Source organism: Lepisosteus oculatus, chromosome 1, assembly GCF_040954835.1.
Source record: "Lepisosteus oculatus isolate fLepOcu1 chromosome 1, fLepOcu1.hap2, whole genome shotgun sequence".
Taxonomy (NCBI): domain Eukaryota; kingdom Metazoa; phylum Chordata; class Actinopteri; order Semionotiformes; family Lepisosteidae; genus Lepisosteus; species Lepisosteus oculatus.
The window spans coordinates 6,799,670-6,821,938 of record NC_090696.1 but is presented as its reverse complement, the minus strand read 5'-3'; the positions used below and the strand labels follow the sequence as shown (position 1 = coordinate 6,821,938).

The 22,269-nt window shown below is 46.7% G+C and overlaps 2 protein-coding genes across 7 annotated transcripts in view; one reads left to right on the top strand and one right to left on the bottom strand.

Annotated features, from left to right (window-relative positions):
- Positions 1-11,040, bottom strand: part of LOC102695971 (PRELI domain-containing protein 1, mitochondrial-like) — a 31,082-nt gene extending 20,042 nt beyond the window's left edge. Inside the window, exons 1-2 of the mRNA XM_015343964.2 lie at positions 10,902-11,040; positions 5,604-5,718 (exon numbers count right to left, since the gene is read on the bottom strand). Coding sequence (XP_015199450.1) covers positions 5,604-5,695 — 92 coding nt within the window. The 5' untranslated portion in view covers positions 5,696-5,718; positions 10,902-11,040. The remainder of the gene's footprint in view (positions 1-5,603; positions 5,719-10,901) is intronic.
- Positions 11,041-11,905: 865 nt separating this feature from the next.
- On the top strand, positions 11,906-22,203 carry haus3 (HAUS augmin-like complex, subunit 3). Of its 6 annotated transcripts, none has more exons than XM_015343962.2 (5): positions 11,906-12,611; positions 14,085-15,142; positions 15,429-15,871; positions 16,076-16,343; positions 21,183-22,203. In XM_015343962.2, the coding sequence occupies exons 2-5, from the start codon at positions 14,210-14,212 to the stop codon at positions 21,414-21,416; spliced, it is 1,878 nt and encodes a 625-aa protein (XP_015199448.2). In that variant the 5' UTR covers positions 11,906-12,611; positions 14,085-14,209; the 3' UTR covers positions 21,417-22,203. The 6 variants fall into 6 exon arrangements, with proteins under 6 accessions (XP_015199448.2, XP_015199444.2, XP_015199441.2 ...); XM_015343958.2 differs by lacking the exon at positions 11,906-12,611 and adding an exon at positions 12,618-12,835; XM_015343955.2 differs by lacking the exon at positions 11,906-12,611 and adding an exon at positions 12,618-12,835 and having other exon boundaries at positions 14,049-15,142.
- The last annotated feature ends 66 nt before the right edge of the window (positions 22,204-22,269 follow it).

Sequence of the window (22,269 nt, the reverse complement as noted above, 5' to 3'; positions counted from 1 at the left end):
TCATAGAATTATTGAAATGAAGGATTATATCAAAAGTACGCTGACAGCGCGCGTTAAGATGAGCAGATGTTTTTCACTGCAATTAGATGAGTCTGTAGTCGATTTGGCCAATTTGCTCGTTTACGTTAGATACGAGTTTGAGAGTACGTCCCGTGAGGACTTCTGTTCTGTAAGCCGCTACCAACAGGAACTACAGGAGAGCACGTATTTCAGCTTCTGAATGAATTTATCGGAGAGAATGGCACTGGATACGAAGTGCGAGAACGACTGGATAAAATGTGTCGGAGTTTGTACAGACGGTGCTAGAGCAATGACAAGCCGACACAGGGGTGTAGTTGCACGAATTAGAGAGGTTGCTCCAGAAATTAATGGTTTCATTGCAACATCCACCGCGAGACCTTTGCCGTCAAGAAAATGCCTGACGATTTAAAATCTGTTAGACTGTTGTGAATTGTATCAAGGCTCGAAAAATTAATTCACATCTGCTTTGCTCGACTAAACAGGCTCACCCCTCTCACTGAAATGGTGCTTTTTTATTTTAATGTGTTGTTTTTTTTTCCTGTAAAACACTTTGAGAAGCCACATTTTAATATATCAAACAAAGTTTATTATTATAATATTTATTATGTATGTGTGAGTGTGTGTGCACGCGCGCTCATGTTGGTCATTGATAATTTCTGGGGTTCCTATGAAATGGTGACTTGTAGGTGGTACTTGGATGCTTTGGTTGGATTACTTGGTCCAAAAAGTTTGAGAACCACTGCCATAGTGCATTCCATGAATACAGTATTCCCGCTAAGACATGTAGAACAAAAAATGGTTAAATTCAGAAACTAAGCAGGCAGAGAGCCAGAGAAACACAATGTTTAAAGGTGACACAGCACTTTTATTTTTAAAACAAATTCCACAGAGATCAAATAAGCTGCACATTTCAAGTGACTAGGAGATATGTTAGCTCTCCCAGAAGAATTCCCCAGGTGGTGGACAATTAACTTTGTAATAGGGGTTTACACCGGCGAGAGACAGGTTAGTTTTATCCTGCTGATGCTGCGTTGCAATAGTTATTCTGCTCAGTACAGGGGGAGGCTGAGGTTCAGATGTTGGGTGTCTATGCTTGGAAGAGGAGTTAAGGGAGAGAAGCTGTTCTCTGAGGGGACGTTATGACTGAATGTCTCTAGGTCACAATCCCCCCTAAAAGGTTTTGTTCCTCAGTGGTACAGAATAAGTATCAATCCAACCCAAAGAGAGAGCCGTTTGTGAAGCTCATGGGGGGCAGATGCTGGAGCTCAAATGAAGAGTGATGAAACACCATCCTCTTTCTGCACCATGCCACACTGTACTGGCACGAGGCACAGAAATCTCAAGGGCTGGGTCTTCTCTCTGGAGAAGAGTGCATTGCTAAGCGACCACAGCCGCATGATGGAGGACACGTCACGGGCAGTGCCAGGTAGAAATTGTTTTGAATAAAGAGACGCTCATTTAATATTATTATTATTATTAATAATAATAACTGCTTACACTTATATATCGCTTTTCTGGACACTCCACTCAAAGCACTCCACTCCACTCAAAGCGCTTTACAGGTAATGGGGACTCCCCTCCACCACCACCCATGTGCAGCCCCACCTGGATGATGAGACGGCAGCCATAGTGCGCCAGAACACTCACCACACATCAGCTATTAGTGGGGAGGAGAGCAGGGTAATGAAGCCATTTCATAGATTGGGGTTATTAGGAGGCCATGATTGGTAAGGGCCAATGGGAAATTGGGCCAGGACACCAGGGTTACACCCCTACTCTTTTCGAGAAACGCCCTGGGATTTTTAATGACCACAGAGTCAGGACCTCGGTTTTACATCTCATCCGAAGGACGGCGCCTGTTTACAGTATAGTGTCCCCGTTACTATACTGGGGCATTAGGACCCACATGGACCGCAGGGTGAGCGCCCCCCGCTGGCCCCACTAACACCTCTTCCAGCAGCAACCTTAGTTTTTCCCAGGAGGTCTCCCATCCAGGTACTGACCAGGCTCACACCTGCTGAGCTTCAGTGGGGCTGCCTGTTGTGAGTTGCAGGGTGATATGGCTGCTGGTGTCATTTAGATTATGCGAGACCTTGAGAACTGTCGATTTGCGGAAGACATTATAAGAACAGAGAGAGCTGTTAGGTGTAACAGTTTAAAGAGACCTTGGTGGGACGGTGAGACCTGTTTGAGCGAGATTTGCCCGAGAATTTCAAGACACCAGGGAGACTCGGCAAGAGCTGTGAGTTAAGTGAAAGAGTACGACTGGGGTAGAGCAAGAACCGATATAAAACTGTTGCTGAGGAAAGACAGTCATTTGTGTTTGGTGTTAAATATTTGTGAGACGTGAAAGACAGTGGGAGAACACCGTCAGTGTGTTAGGCGAAAGAGAATAGGGCCAGAGGGAGGGTATGAGAGAAAATTACTTCTCCCAGAAGTATTGTGTGTATTGTGTGCAGGAACGTAACACCACTCTATGCAGGGCAGATGAAAGTGTTACAACCCCCAGTAGTTTGTTGGTGTCTGCGGGTAACCTCGGAGTGGAATTATACTGAAGCACAAACTATCACAGGTAGCAGACTGTGTGTACGTGCATGTGTTGTGTGAGACCTCGGGTGTAATCTTCTCACTAGACAATGGCTCTCACCCAAGGTAGTCCGTAGAGAAGCTCCCCTCCTCAGCATTCCCACTCCTCATGGCACAACATTCCCTTCCCCTCAGAAGCAGTGTAGTATAGACAGATACGACACTGAGTAATGACATCCACATCTGTAACGCCTGTCAAGGCAGGAATGCTGAGGAATACAGCTGGAAGGGATTAGTGTCTGAATGAGGTACAGCTGTGGACGTCATTACTAAGGGGTATTACTGGTCTATACTACATTGCTTCCCAAGAGAAGGGATTGTAGTGCCATAAGGAGTGGGAATGCCAAGGAGAGGCATGGAAATGCCTGAAAATCCGCACGTTGCCAAGTGACCACAACTACAGGAAGTATGCGACCTAATGAGCCACAGCAGTGGGCGGTCCTATAAGTACGGACTGTGTACTCCCCTGAGAGCAGAACAAGACAGGCTTATACCAGTCCTGGTCTAACTACAGTGCTGAGAAGGCAGAAGGCCGCATGTCTCCTGAATCACATGCACTGCAGTACAGAGTGCTGGTGCGCGTGACTGTGATTCTTCGTGTTAGCCTGAATCGTGCTGCTGCACGGCAGTGGGAGTCGATTTACTGCAACCATCCTGGACGGGATATGGTATTTGTTCTGTAGTGTTTGTGGTAGTTTCTAGTCGAATGTAATGTTTGTGTTGTAACCCCTGAAAGGGAAATGGTTCAAGAACAAGAAGGCCACAGGGGAACTGGTTTGCGAGAATGTGGAAGATCTCACTGATAAGGGGAGAGAGTAACAGCAAGTGTCCCTAGAAGGAATTTTTTTATTTAAAAAGGCAATCTGTTCTAGAGTGCTGAATGAATGAGTTTAACGCGAGTTAAATATGTGTTAGCATGTAAAGACCAAAGAGCAAGAATGTAATAGAGGGGCCCTGACTTTACACGCAGAGGACAGAGTGATGGGAAGGGTCTGGTCGGACTCTAAGGGTGCAGCGCTGCCTTATGGAGGGCGTGAGAGGGAATTACAGCTCCTGTGTTGGAGGCACATGGCGGTGATGGAAGAGTGAGAGAGCCACCAACGAGTGTAACAGGAGACAGCGACGACTGGGCACAGGGGAAGGTGCACCAGAAGCTGTATGTGAAGTGAAAGAGACCGAGAAGTCTGAGGCACGAGGCTGAGGAGTTAAGATCATGTGATGTACTGAGTGTAAGAAACCCGATATGAGTGAGCCACCGAGGAGCGGGAGCAGGCTCTGGATGAGTGTTACATCAAGGTGCGGGAGGCTTCAGGAGAGGAGTCTCAGACGATCGGGACCGGACCCCATGTGTGGTGTCTACAAGAAAGGGAGGCTCCTGAAGAGACGGGGAACGACTCAGGTGCAGAGGGAGGATCCTGCACAGCAGCTGCCTCGACTGCAGCCACGCCGGGCAGCCAGCAAGGTGAAGGAGGAGGGGGAGCGGCTCAGGCCGAATGGGGACGACCAAATCGAGGGTCTTCCGCCGCTGCTGTCCGAGAGCGACTGACGCGTAGAGAAGAACCAGAGGTGTGGGGTTCACCGAGCCCGGGGGTCCGCGAGCTCGGGGCTCAGCTTGGCAACGCGAGCGAACGCTCACCACGACCTCAGAACGGGTCACGGAAGGGCCGAGGGCTGCGCGAGGAAATAAGCGCAAGGTGATGACGACGCCGGGGGTGGTGGGTCCGGAGTACGGGACTCTCAGGGAGTGTGTGTGAACAAGCTTGGACACCGTGAACGTGAGAAGGCATTAAAGCACAGCTCGTGTCCTGGTCACCCTGATGAGGGGGCCGCCATCGAATTCTACCCTGGGAGGCGATTATGTAAATGTGAAAACTCTGGAAAAAACGATTCCCCATCAGGCAGTGACACGCATGTCACCCTTAAGCGATAGCTTCCCCATATTGTGTCTGAATGTATTATGACCTTGAAGAGCTCCAGAAAAGGTTTTGAGAAGACTGTTGGTTCTGAATTAATATACGGCAGCTTCAGAGAAAATATGCACCCAAACAAATTCTCAACGCTACCACACAGCTAATAGGACACCAGTAGAGCTCCAGATGTATAGATGCAATAAAAAAGCTTACCAAGTGAGGTAAACACATAGCTTTATACACAGGGAAAGAGTTCCATGGAACCAGTATTTCCACTCCACATGCACATTTGCTTGATAATTTAACAGTCAAAAGTAAAGGAGCAGCATCTCTAGATGAGCTGGACATTCTCCCCCAAAAATGTCCTCACATAAGAGAGAGACCTTCAGGATACGATCCTACAAAATGGGTTCGGAGCAGAGAAGACTATGAGGGGACCCCATTCCAGTATTCAAAATCCTCAAAGGGACCGACAATCATAAAACACTACGGAGTTCTTCAAAATCAGTGAAATACAAACCAGGCAAGACAAATGGAGACAAAGGGCAAGTGGTTTTAAGACAACATGAGGACCTCTATTACACAAAGAGGTGTGGGAGTCCAGATCAGGCCATCCAGCCATGGTGTCTACCGATATCCCAGCTTCAATCAGCAGACACAACCAAACAACTTCCTCATGTCTCCAAACTGCCACACGCTCACATCTTGGAACACTCCCAACAGCCAGACTACATTGTGGAAATTGCTACAAAATCTAGTTTATTCTGGAAAAAAGTACATTGACTGAAGAAGGAGATGCAGAAACTAAAAAAAAGACCCATGCTGTCAAAACTGGAGCTGCATTCACAAATGGGACCAGGAGGCACTTCTTTTCCTGAACTTTCCAGTCATGTTGTTGAAGCCAATACCCTGATCTGCTTTCAAGAAAAGGCTGGATAAGATCCTGGGATCAATTCACTACTAGCTACAACATGGGCTAGATGGGCTGAATGGCTTCCTCTCATTTGTAACCCTTCTAATGTTTTTATGAGACCAGCCGATGAAAACACCAAAGCATGTCAAAAAAGGACACACAGACGCTTTTACCTAAAAGGGTTGGGATATCTCTGCCAGAACGCAGAGAAGACTTGGTCCCACGTGCTTTTGATGTCCAGCTCGCTGAAGAAGTACTTCACCATTGTTCCCTTCTGTGCCCGACAGCCTGCGGAGAGAAAACAGCCAAGAGTTCGTCTGCTTGTGTTGTGCAGAATCAGTCGTGCAAGAGCTCCAGTAACCATCTCCATCTGCAGAGCGAGGTCAACCCTACATTGTGCAGAATTCAGGGTCAAACCCAAGCTATGCCATTTTCTGACTAAAATTCCCTCTCCCCTGGCAAGTCTGTTGGGGAACCAGGATGGCAGAGGGAGACGGAAGTAATTTCTGGTATTGTGCCAGGATGTCAGGTTGGTTTTGGCAGAAATGGTGTACAGAGTCCACCTGCCATTTATACTCCTCTGTAGCCAGCGGAGAACTGGCAAGCCAACACCTGGAGAACAATTTCATCTCTGTGCTTATGGTGCAAGCAGTCTCTGGCCACAGTCTAGCTGGGTTCGAACAAAGAACTGGGTTGTCTAACAAAGCAAATAATTACTTCAATTAAACAAGTAATAGGTTTATTCCATGCTGAAAAAAAGAAGAAAGAAAACACAACATTTCGGCCGTGGTGTCAAGAAGGTGCCACACCTGAAGAAGGCTCCACGGCCGAAACATGTTTTCTCTTTCTTCTTTTTTTCAGCATGGAATAAACCTCTTACTTATTCCTTTGCAGCCTACGCATGCTGACGCAGCTACCCGCCTGAATTACTTCAATTAGGCAATTAACATTTTCTAAGTTTCAGGTTAACCTGCAACTTCATCAAATACCCCAGTTAGGATTTTTGTAGCAGGAGCACTGACATTTTATTCAACAGGCTGATAAATTAATTATGCTGATTCACATTTGTCAAACAGGCGGGTGGCTGTGAAAGTCACGGGCTGGCAGCACGTGTTTCCACTGTGGGACGTTGTACAAGCCGGACATCTGTGACTCCCGCACTGCACCGGCTTGCAGATGCCATCTTCTGGGATTCTGTCCCATTCCTCTTGTGCAGCCTGGTCAAGTATGTGCCCCTTCATTGGTTTCTGACCTCCAGATGCCACATGTCAACACAATACATAAAATATTGAATGGTGCCCGGGTTCAGCGAGCAACACATTCACAGCATCACTGTCACATTCTAATCCTGGTAGACAGCAGTTGTTACACGAGTGACATGAGGATGCCTGCTATCCTGCTGCAAATCTGTCATGTCAGGATTGTCCTGATCCATGTAGCGTCAGGGAAGTCGGGCTGCCATCAATCCCCACAAGTCAAACTGTGTAGCAATCAGACACTCCTGCACAGACCATCACCCCTGGATGTCCCCAATTACCTGCTGTGTGCAACAATCAGTCACAATCAGGCTGCCCTGAACAAAGCCTTGATTGATCTCCAAAGAGCTCTTGGAGAGTGGAGAATCCACTAGAGCCGACAGTCACTTCATCACTTGATCCCAATCAATTCTCTCGCCAACGAGAGACGATCTGGGGCTTATGCAACAAAGTCGCCCGGGTGCATCAAGGTCAGTCATGATCAAACTGATGCCCAAAAACATTCGAAATTAATATTTAGAAATGTATCACTCTGTAATAAACTGAGTGTTAAGTTTCTTTTAATGCTTGTTATGGTTATGTGCTTTTCTGCTTTACTTGTACATCTAAGTGCATGTATAGCTAGTGTAACGAATACACCCCTGCGTATAGCAGGGACCTCAGCCGGCCGGGCTGGAGGAGGTCTCCTTTAGCTCAGCTGGCAAGTTCCCTGCTGCATGACGCCGGAGACCCGGGTTCATCCCCAGGCACTGAGGGACGAACTGGCAGGGCAGGTGCGGTAAGGGTGGAGACCCCAAGAACATTAACACTAGCAATTACAAAACGTGAAAATCTAAGCACCTAAACACTACAGAAGCGTACCATTAACATATGTTAACGTAAAGCTTACAAGATCAGCTTACAGCTTGCAGAGACTGCTCAGAAACACAAAGGAGAAGAAGTCAGCAGTGTAAACTTCATGGAAGTGCATTTACATTTGAGGAAGGGAGGGGGATGCTTTAAACTAAGGATCTCATTTAGCCACTCCTTCTCTCAAGGAAGAGACCTGTCTGGGTGAAATCCTCGCATCAATTATTATTCGCTAACTAACAAACGGGCAAGATGGGCTCTTCTTGTCTGTAATGTTCTCAAGCTCTTCTTAATTCTCACTGGAATGTCACAGCCTGATACACATACATAAATATGAAAGCACTCTTTATCAGAACCCTTCCTGGTACAAGGAATTGCGTGTCTGGATACCACAGCTGGAATGAGTCTCTGACGTGATCCCGAGTTCTCTTATGTCAGAGTTCCAACCACGTGGTTACAGAATTCCTATCTCCCCACTGGAGGCAGGCAGGCTACAACCCCTTCTGGAAGATGAATATCCATCTCGGTGTCGCTGCCAGCAGGAGAAAACAGGCATTCTTTACTGTCAACACTGCACAAGGGGGCAAGAGGGAACGATTAGCCTTTGACAGGAATGCACGAGGTAGCAGAGTCCTGCTCTGGTACTGTGACAGCAAGACAAATGAGAGAAGGGAGAAGCTCAGGCTTGGTTCGTTACCTATTAAGAGGAAACCCATAGCCAAGAGGCAAAGCTCTTCCTAACTGCACAGCCACACTGAGTGATGAGCCTGAGAGAGCACTCTCCTTCTCCCCAAAGGAAGCCTACAGAGCTGCACATTTGTCAAACTTATGACAACCGGGTCTGAGGAAGGGTTTCAAAAAAGCTTTTGTTTCTACATGTTTCGGAATGAAACTTAAAAATTTAAGTAAATGTTGCTTAATGTAACTGTTGCTCATGCTTCAACAACGAGTACTGATAAGTTCACTTTGCCAGCAAAGAGGAACAATTCATGTAGTTGTTTTAACTGTGGGCTTTCTCACGTGACTTGAATCCAGCCTCTCTGTAAAATAAACATCCTCTAATAAAGAAATGCATAATTTATGCTCTTTAATATTTCATCACTGAGACTGAGACCCAGAGACAAAGCACAAAAGAACAGACATTTAAGGTCACACTGCTAAATGCGCCCTGCATCTGATCAGTGTAAGAGTACGTCTTTCTTTCAGGATGATAAAATTAACAGACCAACATCCCTGCCTTGCACCTGTTGCACCACTACTGCAAATACTGCCCTTGCTCTGGCTCCCCCGCGACCCTGAATCGGTTCAAGTCCTACACCAAACTTCAACTCTAATTCACAGGCCTTATAGATTTCAACAGCTGTTCAACGGCTTTGTCTGGTGCTGCCATAATGAATAAGAAATAAACACAGCAGCTCAGTAAAGATTCGATTCCTTTGCAAATTGCCTGCAACTTTAAATTTCTACTGGCAGGTAAAGAGAAGCTTCTAAAATAAGAGAGCTGTGAGAGACCGGAAGTATCCGGACAGTGCAGTCCTGGCTGATACAGTTGCTCCTTTCAAGGAACAGCTGGGCGAGATTCTCAGTTCAATTAACTACTAAAAACCAAACGAGCTACACGAGACGAATGGACTCCTGTCAGCCGTGAACTTGCCCACGTTCTACAGCAGCGCATTATTTTTCACGGTTCCTCGCTCCTGTCTCTCTCTGCTGCGTGAAAGTGACGAAAGTCTGCATCTTTTCTGGTGATGAGCGCAGCCCCAGCTGTGACGCCTCAGAATAAAGGTTAAAGCAGACGGGGAAAAAAAAAGGTTCGAGGCTCTAGACTCGGTCCATGCCTGAAGGACGCTTCGAGAGCCGCCGGAAAGTTCCAGCCCGTAGCCCTGTAAAACATCTGAACAAGACCAGCTGGTTGGCGCCCCCCCTGCCCCTGCCCCCACATCTTCACTGTGCCATGAGGCTGCTCTCCCATACTCCGCGAGAGAGAAACACTCTGCTTTTAAAAGGGAACTTTTACAACACAAGATTTTACAAATTTCCAATTCAGCACAAAATCGTGAACTTTGTGAAAGTACTGTACGGCCGCCGTGATGTCATGTTGCAGTGAATTGTCTGCTGCACAACCTATACTTGTTCACTGGTACATCACATTATATTAGTCAGTACAGTGACTAGTGATCAGGAAGGGCCAGTTTAAGTCCCAATTCATGCTTCCCAAGAGGCCAGGGGCTTGCGACAACATGGCGACCATACAGTACTTATCACAAAGTTCAGCTTCCAAAATGAATTTCTTTTGTGACCATTATCTTCTCACAGATTGGCAAAAAATCTGCATTTCAATTTGGGCTGACGACTGTTGCTTTCTCGTACCCTTTTAAACAACTAATTGTTTGTGACACAGTGACACAGGTGCGGATGCTACAAAATGACATTACAGGGATGGACAGACCCACTGTTTTAGGTGCCATCTTGAAACAAATTAAATGACAGAAATCCTGAAAACCATCTTCTGGTACAGGTGTAATGGGGATTTCTAACCTTCTCTGTTCAGTACTTAAAACTGACTTTTAAAAGCAAAAAACAACCAATACTGCAAAGTAGGGTATACTAAAACCACTGTGGACCTAAAGCAATTTTACAGAACGAGTATGGTAGATTTGTTATGTCACTATTAAACTACTATTTACTTATTCTGCTAAATGAATAACAATAACGTCAGAGCGTTAGTGCATAGATCGGATGAAGAGATGACGTTTAAAACAGTTTAAAGATAACTTCGTTTTCTCATTAACGGGGACATCGAAGAAGAAAGCCGATCACAATGACAAGACACTCAGAAGAACGGTGAGCTTCACAAGCCATTCCATTCACAATGGTCTACCGTCGAAAATGCGTGACTTTCTTTGCTAGCTTACGTGTTTACCAGAATTATGTCTTTCATTTGTGATCTGACCCTTTGACCCAACCACTGTTGGCATTGTGCCTTTTGGAAGACACATGAGATTAGTCGGATCGTATCGGATGACAGGAACGACGATCGATAAGTTGACACGGGTTCAGCATGTGAGCAGAAAACTGTTACTTTGGGGGGGGGTGGCGTCGCAGCATCCTGGGATCGCTGTCCTGCTCCACGCGTGACCAGATCGGGCACAGGCAAGAGCAGCCGGCCAGTGACAAAACAGACCTTCCGCGCGTTTCGGGGTACACGGGCTTCGAAAACCGAGCAGGTGAGGGCTCAGGCAGGTGGAGAGGTCTTGACATAACATGTGGGGGGCACGCTCGCTCACGGCTCGGGTCCCCCTGCGCCCGGGCACAGCTAATAACGCACACACAAAAAAAAAGACGGTCAACAAGGCTGTAACTCACCTAACGTATCATGCCAACGGGTCGTGTCCGATTTCTCCTTCAGCTACAAGCGTTGGCTGGAGCTTAATCCAGATTTAGCCGACTAACTCTGCTTCCGAGCCCCATCTTCTTTCAGGCTGGTGTTTCCCGACGCACCGCAAAGCGACGCGGAACTCCCGCCCACGTGACGAGGAAGGGCCATGTGACAGCGGGGCGCTGGTGAGGCCGAGCTGCGAGCGCCGGCATGGCCTGGAGCGCACTTCGTGTCCCTGCTGGCGTGGGCGGCTCTGCGCGTAGACCAAACGTCGGAAGCAGTTAGACGGGGGTCAGATAACGTCTGGATTATTCACATAATAATAATAAGAATAAAAAAAAAACATTTCCGGTTGTGCTCTCTGTAACCCCTGGACTACACAGTACAACCACTGCAATAACTTGATCTTGATCGTTTGTCTCCCCCCTCCCAAAAAAAAAAAACAACAACAACAACAACAACAGTATACTGGTGACGTTTAAATCATGGAAATATCCTAATTTACGTTCTTCTTCTGTAGGTACTGCAGCTCCTATCCTCCCTCCCATCCTTCGTGGTTTAGCCTGAGCCTAACCAGGCAGGGACAGAGCAGGTACAACCAGGAGAGACTACATGCTGAGCGGAGCGCTCCGGCTGCCGGGCAAAACAGCTTCAGGGCGCGTCCACATTCACGCACGCTTACACGGGAGGGGAGAGACTCCGGTTCTCCTAAACAACCTGTCTTTGAACTGTGCGAACACCTGGCTGGAGAAAAAAAACACACGAACCTGCGGAGAACACACAAACTCCACACAGAAGGCACACAATCAAACGCTGATATGGCACGATAACTTCACCCATACTGTTACTAGGGTAGAAACTTAATGTTATTGATTTTCAGCGACAGTACATAGCAAATTCTTCATTATTATTATTATTAATAATAATAATAATTATTATTATTATTATTATTGTTAATAATAATAATAATAATAATAATGCCTTACACTTATATAGCGCTTTTCTGGAAATCCACTCCAAGTACTTCACAGGTATAGTCCCAGCTGGATGATGCGACGGCAGCCCATACTGCGCTCACAGTACACTCACCTCACATTACTGAGTCGTGAAAAATGAGTCGGAGGCTACAAAATGACATTACAGGGATGGACAGACCCATTGACGAGAAGCTGCAGTACGAGAAGGCTCGATAGTGATTTTTTTTTCTCAGAGAAATGACTCCTTACCAGACGGAGGGATTTAAAGGAGATTTAACTGTCACAATGAACGGCGAAGAGAGGCAGAAAAACTGGGGGAGACAATGGTGACAGGCGGGCCTTCACATACATTGCTCCGGCAGATTGAGCAAATATATTCGCTGTGCTCCCGGCTTTTGGACCTGCAACCCGTGCTGGCATAAGAGATGGGCTCATGTTTATTGTGATACGCCTTATTTTTAGTTGGGTGGGTGTGTTTTTTTTCCCATTATGAGCGCTGGTTGGGTTCGGGTGAGCAATATTCCACATTGTATACATTAGCCCATCCAACATGTTTTCAGACCCGGTTACCCTGGTCGCCACCACCGCCTGCTACTGCAAAATATCACAGTAATTGAAGATAGCGCTGGTGGCAGCTTTTCATGGATTTGTAGTTAGTAAAGCGTTGTTTTCCGGGCTACGTTGTGGATATGTGAAAATGAGGCGCAGTCGGAAGAACAGGTAAGAAACAGATCCACGAAGCGGCGCATGTAGCCTCCGCCCCGGCTGGTGGCGCTGTGTAAGAACCAGAACCACCTGGATATAGTCTTCCGAGATGTCGATGGTGATCTCCGAGGTTTGAAACCTTGGACACGCAAGATGTCGCGGTCAGTTTGAAACCGGCTAGGCAGTTATAGTTCTCGACTCAAGAAGACAGCAGTTTACCAACGTTTTTTTTTTTAAAGGTGAGAAGCTCGATATAACATCTCTGTGTGTCTGAGACCGAGTAGGGCAAATTCATTTTGCTGACTGACAAACTGTTTCCAGTAACGGGTATGTAGGTTTAATCCGCTGGCCTAGGTTATCTGTCTGTCTTGTGTTATCACTAATATGTTACTTATTTTTCAGGGAGACTCAGTTCTTATCGGCAGCATAAAGTTATTTTCGTGTCGTAAATGAACACAGGAAATGCTAGCGGTGGGTGCGGGTTAGGAGTACTGAGGCACCGGGCTGGTCTCTTGGCTCTGAGCCGGGAAGTTTGTTTTTCCGCGCCGCCAATGCAGGCGGGAATCCGAGCCAGAGGGATGAGCTGCGAAAAGCCTTCTGCCAGGGCAGCGCCGAAATCGCTTTTCCTGAGCTCTCCCTCAGCAGTGTAGCTAGCTCTGATATTAACCGCCGAAATGGATCAGAGTTGATTTTTTGCCCCTCCTAATTTGTAACCTTCTTTTTCGCGGGAACAACGTTTGCTTTAATCGTACGTTTTTAAAGGGATTTAAAGGGAGTTTTTGTAACGACCTTAAAATGTCTTTTTCTACCCTTTAATGTGGGTTTCGGGTTATCTTATATGTCATTTTCCTCTATGTTGGCTGTGATTGCTCAGTGGGTGGGTGACATCTTAGGCTATAGCTGCTTGTGAACAATGAAATCACTGGAATTCGCCGCAGTATGAAGAACAATAATGTCATTGTCCGAGATGAGATTCACGGAAGGACACAGAAGTAGGTAGCTTATGTGGTGCATTCCTTGCTACAGTTCTCGAAGCTGTGATGTGTGATTGTGAGTACCCAGTAGAAATTCATTCCAAAAATAAAGAAAATATTGAGGAAAAATAGGAAGACGCTTCATACACCTGCCCCCTTTCTCTCCCTCCTTCTGAGAGGAGAGCTCTACAACCAAAACATTGTACTTTTGTTCCTGCTCAGCATGGAATCGACCCGTCTTCCTTTGCAGCCCGCGTGCCGACAGGGCTCCCCACTCGAACAGGTCCAGTCGGCTGGATGCGTCCAATGTGTTAGACCGTCCCAGTGCTCTTTCATCTCGCCAGTTTAGTGTCGCGCCTGCTGCTGCCCTTTCCCCACCACGTTTTTGCTCTTCCGCCTTTACACCCCCCTCATCTTATTCAAAAGTTTGCAGGAGAGGATTTCTAGGCATAACCTTTTTAATTATTTTGTTACACAGGTTCACTTGTGACGTGTTTATGTTCTCCCGTCTTAGAGTTGATACGCTTGTGGGGCTGTTACTGGGCGGGGGGAGAAAGCGCTAGCCCTCAGCGTGCTCTTGGGAATCCCACTGTGAAACCTGAACTCGCCGGGCGCTCGCCAGCGCAGGACAGCGGCAGGATGAACGGTGGGAGCCAGTTTGTGGAGAACCTGAAGAAACTAAATTACCCCAAGGTGTCCAGGCTGAAGGGGGAGGATTTTGACTGGCTCTTTGAGACCCCCGAGCACAAGCAGTTCCTGCGCTGGTTCTGTGCTCACGCGCGCAAACGCAACGTCCTGAGCGCGGAGGAGGTGGGGGCCTTCGCGGCCCTCGAGGCGTCGGGCCAGGCCATCCTGGACGAGGCGGCGCTGGCGAAGGTGCTGAAGACGTGCCGGGGCGCCGAGCCCGAGAGGGGCCCGGCCTCGCTGCGGGACCTGGACCCGGCCCAGCTGGAGGACGAGCTGCAGGCGCTGCGCCAGGAGAAGAGGCTGAAGCTGCAGCGGCGCGGCCAGCTGCAAGTCATGGCGGCCGGCGCGGCGGGGGCCGCTTACCGGCTCGGCGCCCAGCGGGAGGAGGCGTCCGCGGCGCTGAAGGAGACCCTCGAGTCCCTGGGGGCGGAGAACGCCAAGATGAACCGCGAGCTGCAGCTGCTCGTGGAAGAGGCGAGGCAGCTGACGGCCTTCTTCTCCGCCGGGCCCGAACGGGAGGCGGGCACGCCTCCGAGCTGGCCGCCCGTCTTCCTCTCCCAGCTGGCCCTCGGGCCTTACCTGCACCAGGAGGAGCTCAACACCAAGGCTCTGGCCCTGTACACGCAGAAGCAGTTCTTCCGGGGCATCTCGGACCTGGTGGAGAGCTCCAACGAGGAGAACTTCCAGCTGCTGGACCTGAGCGGGAGCTCGGAGAGAGGGGAGGATAACCAGGTCCAGCAGGGGCGCAGGAAGGAGATGGCCAAGTTGCAGTGCACTCATATCATGGCCCAACATCGGCTGATCCAAGCGAGGGCCAAAGAGGAGAGCACCAGGGCTGGACTGCAGTGGATCAGAGACAACCTGCACTCTACCTCCAAAGCAAAGGTTAGTGGCCTTCTTCAGCATGTTGACTGCTCATTGCTGCATGAATATCATTGTATAAACTGTGCAGAGCACTATTTTATTAGTCTGTATTAGATAGCAGTTGTTAGGAAACTTGTAGTTTTCAACACTTTGTTCTCATGTGATGTACCAAAAGTACCAAAGATAGACAAGTGTTACAGTATAAAACACGCCACTAAAATAGCAGAACGAGAAGAAGTATGGGTTGCAGAGGGCAGGTGAGTTTTCCCACACCTCGGTGACGCGCCCTCTCTCCGTCTCTGCCCAGCCGAGCGGCTCGGCCTCGGTTCTGCAGGTGCGTGCGGCCGGGCTCTGGCAGGAGCTGGAGGGCGTGCGGGCCCAGGCGAGGGCCCTGCTGCACGAGCGGATTCCCGCGGCCCTGCGCGCCAGCGCCCAGCTCCTCTACATGCCGGTGGTCAGGGGGGACTTGGACCTGCAGATCGCCCGGCAGGACTACTACACCTCCAGGCAGGACGAGGTGTGCCGCCACCTGCTGCGCCAGAAGGCCTCCTTCGAGCTGCTGCAGCTGGCCTGCGAGCTGGAGCTGCGGAGGGGCAGGCAGCTCGACCGGCAGCTGGGCGACCTGACCCAGCGGCTGCAGGGCAGCGGGCAGGAGCTGGGGCGGCGCCTGGAGGTCTTCTCCCAGCCCGCCCTGTCCGCCGGCGCCAGGCCCCGCAACGTCATCGACTCCAGGGACACGGCGTGCTCCAGGTGAGGCTCACTCCTTCGTCTCCCCTCTGCTGCGCTGCGCTTCAGCTGCCTCCGGGGGGTTTGGATTCCGACCCTAAAAGGCAGGATCAGTAATCCACCTTATTGAACACCTCACTGTTCTCGTCGGCTGCGTCGGCGTGTGTAGCCAGCAACGGAACAAGTACAGGTGCTCCCGCGCCGAGTGACCGTGTTGCGTGCCGGCAGGTTGTACCAGGTCCTGGAGGGGGCGGCGGGGCAGGAGCAGCCGATCAGGACGTACGGGGGCCTGGAGCAGGCGGCCCAGGCCCTGCGGCAGGAGCTGCGCGCCGCCAGGGAGGCCGTCGAGGGAGCCGCGGAGGAGCAGCGGCGCTGCCTGGCCGGCGCGGAGGCCGACTGCGAGCTGCTCCGCAGCACAAACTACTGTGGGCTAAAGCAGCTGGTGCTTACTCCACAGGTACGTGCTGCACCACAGGATCACTTCACCCGTTCACAGGTACGTGGGCTTCTGACGCTTCTCAAATAACAAGGCTGAGGTATTGTCAGGCATTGTTTATTAACCACGGTCTGGGGATGCGGGGACACATTTCAGTGCCACATGTATTGCGCCACACGTTTAGCCTGCATGTTTTTTCACTTGCATGTGCTTGCATTCAGGTAACCTGTCAGAGCCGTGAAAACCTGAGGTCTGTAGTGATAACGGCTCTGAGCAGGTTACCTGAATCAAATGAATCTGATGAGAGCTGTCGGCACCTATCAACACGCACCTCTTCTAGCTTTATGGTAGGAGCTGCAATATACTGTGCCCTCCAAAACGATTAAAAATATCTTGCTACTTATTATTGCTTTGCAGATGAACAGTGTTTTCATGCTCGTGAGATTAATGGCTGTATGTACAATATAACCTGTTTTATTTTGTGTAATTCCATGCAGAAAGTTTAATTGTAAATACTTTGTGTTGGACTTCAAGTGACCATGAGTATTTGGACACATTTCCTTAGTAGATTTCAGAATGTACAAGTACTGTATTTGGTTGCAAATCCCTTTGCTACAATAACTTTGAATCGTTTTGGGGGAGGGATCAGGCTGTGATAGTGAATTGGAAAACACTCATTACATAGAATTCTGGCGATTCTGAAAGTTGAATTATTTTTTTAGGTTTTTCTTTAGCCAAGCTTAAGACTTCATTTTGGTATACTGTCTTTTCAGCCATTGCATTCATCTTGTTCTGTATGAGCAGCATTGAATCATTGAACATTCTGTTTTCTGCAAACAGTAATGTTTATAAGAAGTCTCATTACTTCATTGCTTTCTTGGGAAATGTTTGTAAGCTTGTGTGTACCAATTTGACTAACAGTTTTGACACCTTCTGAAAACATTTTCCATTGTGTCAGTGAGAGTATATATGTCCTCCCTGCACCAACGTGCAGAACTCTTTACAATTAGCATTGTGCAACTCATCAGATTCTTCATTTCATGTTTCCTGTTTTGATGAGATGTTTAACATGAGGTAGCAATCTAAACAGCAGAAGAGGAATCTTTTACGCAGTTGCTGTGTGAAGGCTAAATAAGATTAAAATGGCCTAGATTTATTCCAGGAATTTATTCAATTTACTCCCAGAAGTTTTCTTTTTGTCACAATATCCTTGGTATCACTGAAGCTTGAGTTATATAACCAGCTTGAGTGTTGGCTGCTTCAAAGGACCTGGGTCTTAATTACAGAGCACTTTCCTGTCTTTCCTATAGGTTTTTCCTTGCTTAAATGATTGCCGATAGCTGAGATTATGTATCCTAAAGTTAGCTCCTCTGTTGATTTTTGCACTTTTTTATCCTAAAATTACATTTACTTACTGTAAAGATGCCTACAGATAAAATAATTGTATATGAATTAGAAAGGCATGAGTTCAAGAGTAAACCTCATAATTATTTTGCCTTGTTTACACTTGCAAAAGTTTTCTTATCAATCATATCATATTTAGATGGATTAAAAGTAATGTATACCGTAATTTTCAATTAATTCCTTACAGTTATTTACCACTTTTCTGGACACTCCACTCAAAGAGCTTTACAGGTCATGGGGACTCCCCTCCACCACCACCCGTGTGCAGCTCCACCTGGATGATGCCACGGTAGCCATTGTGCACCAGTGCACTCGCCACACGTCAGCTATCGGGGGGGGGGAGGAGACCAGAGATTATTAGGAGTCCGCGATTGGTAATGGCCAGGGGGATATTTAGACAGGACGCTAGGGTAACATCCCTGCCTCGGGATCTTTAATGACCATGGGGAGTCAGGAGCCCAGTTTTACATCTTGTCCAAAGAACGGCGTCTTTTGTACGGTATAGTGTCCCCATCACTAGCACCTCCAGCAGGTCCCAGCAGCAACCTTATCTTTCCCAGGAAGTCTCCCATCCAGGTGCTGGCCAGGCTCACACCTGCTGAGCTTCAGTTGGTTGCCGGTTTTGAGTTGCAAGATTATAAAATTGCTGGTTGTATCACAATTGAACTCGATTCCAAACTCTAATGGTCAAACTGAACTCTATCTGTAGGATGTTTAGCCAGCTTTGAGCGGAGTGACGGGATTGTTTTTGTCCTTTCTCCCTTGGCGACGGTTCCTAGCAGCTTCTTGGGGCAGTGCATGTGCTGCAGTTGTCATGCCTTTCTGTTGGATTGAAGTCAGGACTTGCGTCACTCAAGGGAAAACATTAGAGAGTCATGTTAGACCGCTTCAGTGTGGCTTTGGCCTTGTTAATCAGGTCATTGTCCTACTGCAATGTGAGTGTTCTGTCCAGTTTGAGAGTATTGATCCTCTCAATGCAGTTTTCTCTCTAGGATTTGCCTGTGCATTGGACCATTCATTTTCATGAGTGGGATCCCTGTAATTTGATGCTACTGTAATCATGCTTGAAAGCTCCGATTGAGCTGACTGTAAAGTGTTGTGTCTGATGCAGGCACAATATAGCTCCTTAGCGATGTATACCTGAAATGTAAAACAAATGTCTGGTTTGTTCACAAAATATTTCAGAACTTTACAGATCTTTCAAACACTGTTGGCTTCACAGTGGCTTTCCTGACCAGTCTCCTGTTTAACTGACTGCTCAGTCTGAAAGGTTGGCTTGATCTAAGAAGTATGAAACCTATTCTACTTTTTAATTATAGACCTCACTCTACCCACAGGTATAAGCAGCCTTTTTCTGATCTGTAATGTTTTACCCCTTTATTTGTTGAATGTGCTTATGTGCTTTCACTCTAAGCTGTAGCTTGAGGCTCAGAGTCTAACTGAAGAACTGTTAGTTCCTCATAAGTGTTCCTCAATGTCTGCAGAGAAATACATTCACTTATATAAGGTTAAGTCCTTTTGATTTCACAGAGATGAGATCATTTCTCTATTTTTGTGATCTTTCAAACTTTTCTTCTGAACTTGACCTGGTTTATAGTTCGTGTAGCAAAAGGTTTGAACACTAACACAATTAAGGATCTTCATTGAATATTTGAAAATGTTTCTCTGCAGATCAAGCTTATTTGCAAACCATCAGTATTTTGGAGGAGAATGTGTAGGTTCTAAATATGAAGTATACTTTTTTTGGTATCATGACTGCTTGCTCATGAGACAAAATACAGACTTTGAAGTCAGGGTAAATTCTTTTGCAAGGTCATTGACATCTCATTTCTAACTCAAGTTTGAAACAGTGTTCATTATGTACCCCGAAATGGGATCTTTGAGGATGAATGAGTGTACTGAGCTGTTTAACATTGATTTGTGAGAGGACATGTTCAACTGTCAGCATTTAGGTTTTAGATTATAGGACCTGAATTAAATGAAAACGTAATCCTGTTTGCTAATTACAAATTCCAGCAGTGCCATTAGGTGTAATTGTGTGATTGGGTGGGTAGATTGTTCGGAGTTTATTTTGGTCTGGATTTCGGAGCTGTGGACTAGTTTAAGAAATGGATATGTTTTTGCTTGTTCTATCTATTTTTTCACAATCCTTCCAGCTTATAACATTTTGTACCATTTAATTTTTCTGGGTAAAACCAAGTCCCCTGACATGCAGTTATAATGATTTTTAGTGTTGTTTTTGCCTTTAGTATATTGTTGGTATTGTTTCTAGTTTAAAACCTTTGTGTGAGCAATCTTTGAAGTTCTGAAGTTATTACATCTGAAAGTTAAATAATTCAGTACATTTACTGTAATTAAAAATTCTAATTCTATCCTGGGAAAAATCTGCTATAAATGTTGGATTTTTCTTTTTCACGCCTTCGCTTAGAAAAAGTGCCACTTTCTTAATGTTACACTGCTTGCTGAACCTACTGCACTTGTATACATGTGCTTAGAATGTAACCTCCGTACAATTGTGAACAGTTCTTTTGATCTGAATTTGTTTACTAAGCTGTTGAAGAAAGTAAGTTTTCAAAGATGTGCCAAAAATATAAATTCTCCAATCTGATCTGGTTTTATTGGCTGTTTGTATTTTTCTTTAACCCACGTGGAGAGAACCAGTCACTAGGTAGTTTTCTCAGAAGAAGGAGTTTTAGAGTTTGCCTTTCCTCTTGCACATTGCTGCAGGAAGTTTTAGACTTGTCATTTAGGGTGCGATTTTTGCTTTCTGTAGTTTTGTCATTGCTATATGTTCCTTTGAATGTTTTGAATTCAGAAAAAGGTTTGTGAGAATCTAACCTCTGCTTTTTAGTGCTGTGCAGCTCAGGAGAATTGGTAGAGAATTTACCATTAATGACAAGTCCAGCATGCTTTGTTTTAGACATTTTCTTACTTATCTTGGTCCTTCATTTTTTTATTTCAGTGATTGCCAGAGTATAACCTTAACATAACATTTGTGTTTACAGGAATTGAACAAGTCCTGTATAAAGAGAAATATCTTAATAAAGATACGCAATTAATAAATGTTAATAAGGTTCCTAATAAAGATATCCTTATTAAAAAGAGGTTTTAATTTTTTTCTAGAGAATGACTAATTCCTTTATTTTGAATGTGGGGGAAAAAACCCTGCCAGTTATGGTCATCTTACCAGTGCTTTAGGAGTGGAGTTTTACAAGTACTGTACTGTTGTTCATCACGTTAATCTGATGAGCTCTTCTCTGTGGTTCATGTTGTGACTCCATTTAACATGCACTAAGTGCCATTTATACATGGTTTTTAAAATCTGCAGGTTTTCAGTATGCTGTGCCATTATTGATGTTTTTATCTGAATGGAAAAACATTTGTTACAAAGGTTATAAACGTTGCGTTGACAGCAAAGGGGTTTCAAACCTTTTGTCTGGCTGTATCCATCTTCAGAGTGCTTATGGTTTCCTGTGTGCCCCTTCTTCTCTGCAGGAGCTGGGCGAATCTCTTCTGCAGCTGGAGTCGCAGCTGAACACGCTCAATCAGCTCATGCAGGAGATCAGTAGCGATGTGAAGGCCAAGAAGACCCTCCTGGAGCGCAGGAAGCTGCAGCGTTTGGAAAGGGACCTCTACGTTTACTTCTTTCAGGACGAGGATCTGCTGAAGAGCATCGTCAAAGAGCTGGAGAATAAGGTCAAGGCCGTGGCTGGTGCCCAAGGAGACTGAAACAACAGTGTGGCAGCACCCACCCTCCTGAGGGTGTGTTTGAGCCCAGAAGGAAGTCTTTATACAGGAGACAGTGCAGCAGACCTGATGACATGACCTCCCCCCTCCATGGGCCTGGTTTTAAGCCTGAGTTGGTCATGGTTCTCACATGTGGTGCTCTTCGTAACGTTTCCGGGCAGAGGCATACTCGATCAGCTGCTTGGATCGGTTCCGTTTGTGAACAACTCGGCCCAAGGATGCGCCAGATCAGGGACATGGGCTCACTGCCTTTTATTCCTGTTGACACCATGAGCCTTTGCAGGGCCTGGGTGAAGAATATGAATATGTACCAGTGCACATGATACCGGCCAGGTCTGGCTGCGCATCCAGAGATGAGAGAGCTGCCCAGTCCTGTCAGCCAGGCCTGGGAGAATCGGGAGGAAATCTAACAAATGCTTTCAGAGCACTTTGAGGGCATCAGGGGAATTGTCTTCAAGATTTAGGTGCTCCAAAAAGATGAAAGTACAGTCAGCAATGGATTGGCCATGACTTTGTCCTTTATGTAATATAGTATGGACATCTGTGCTTATGGTTGCTCAGCATTAGCGCTCAGAATAGATGAGGATCATCTGCAGCCACCTTCTGTTAGGTGCATCCTGGTTTATGAAGAATACTTGCAGTTTAAACCATTGCAGTTTTTCATTCTTTCAAACTTAGTTTGATTTAAGACATTCACCTTTGTTCGCACAGACAAAAATTGTATGAAATACTCTGATGGATTTCATAAAGATTGTCTATTTAACTTTTAGGGTTCTGTAGAGACTTGGGTTTTTTTCCATTAAATGTCTGGTTTCTTGTTCAAGGAGACAAAATG

Bases quoted from the DNA above. Each gene is read 5' to 3' on its own strand.
- haus3 (XM_015343962.2), top strand. From the start codon at position 14,210: ATGAACGGTGGGAGCCAGTTTGTGGAGAACCTGAAGAAACTAAATTAC. The intron at 15,143-15,428 runs GTTAGTGGCCTT...GTCTCTGCCCAG, and splicing joins ACTCTACCTCCAAAGCAAAG to CCGAGCGGCTCGGCCTCGGT. The intron at 15,872-16,075 runs GTGAGGCTCACT...GCGTGCCGGCAG, and splicing joins AGGGACACGGCGTGCTCCAG to GTTGTACCAGGTCCTGGAGG.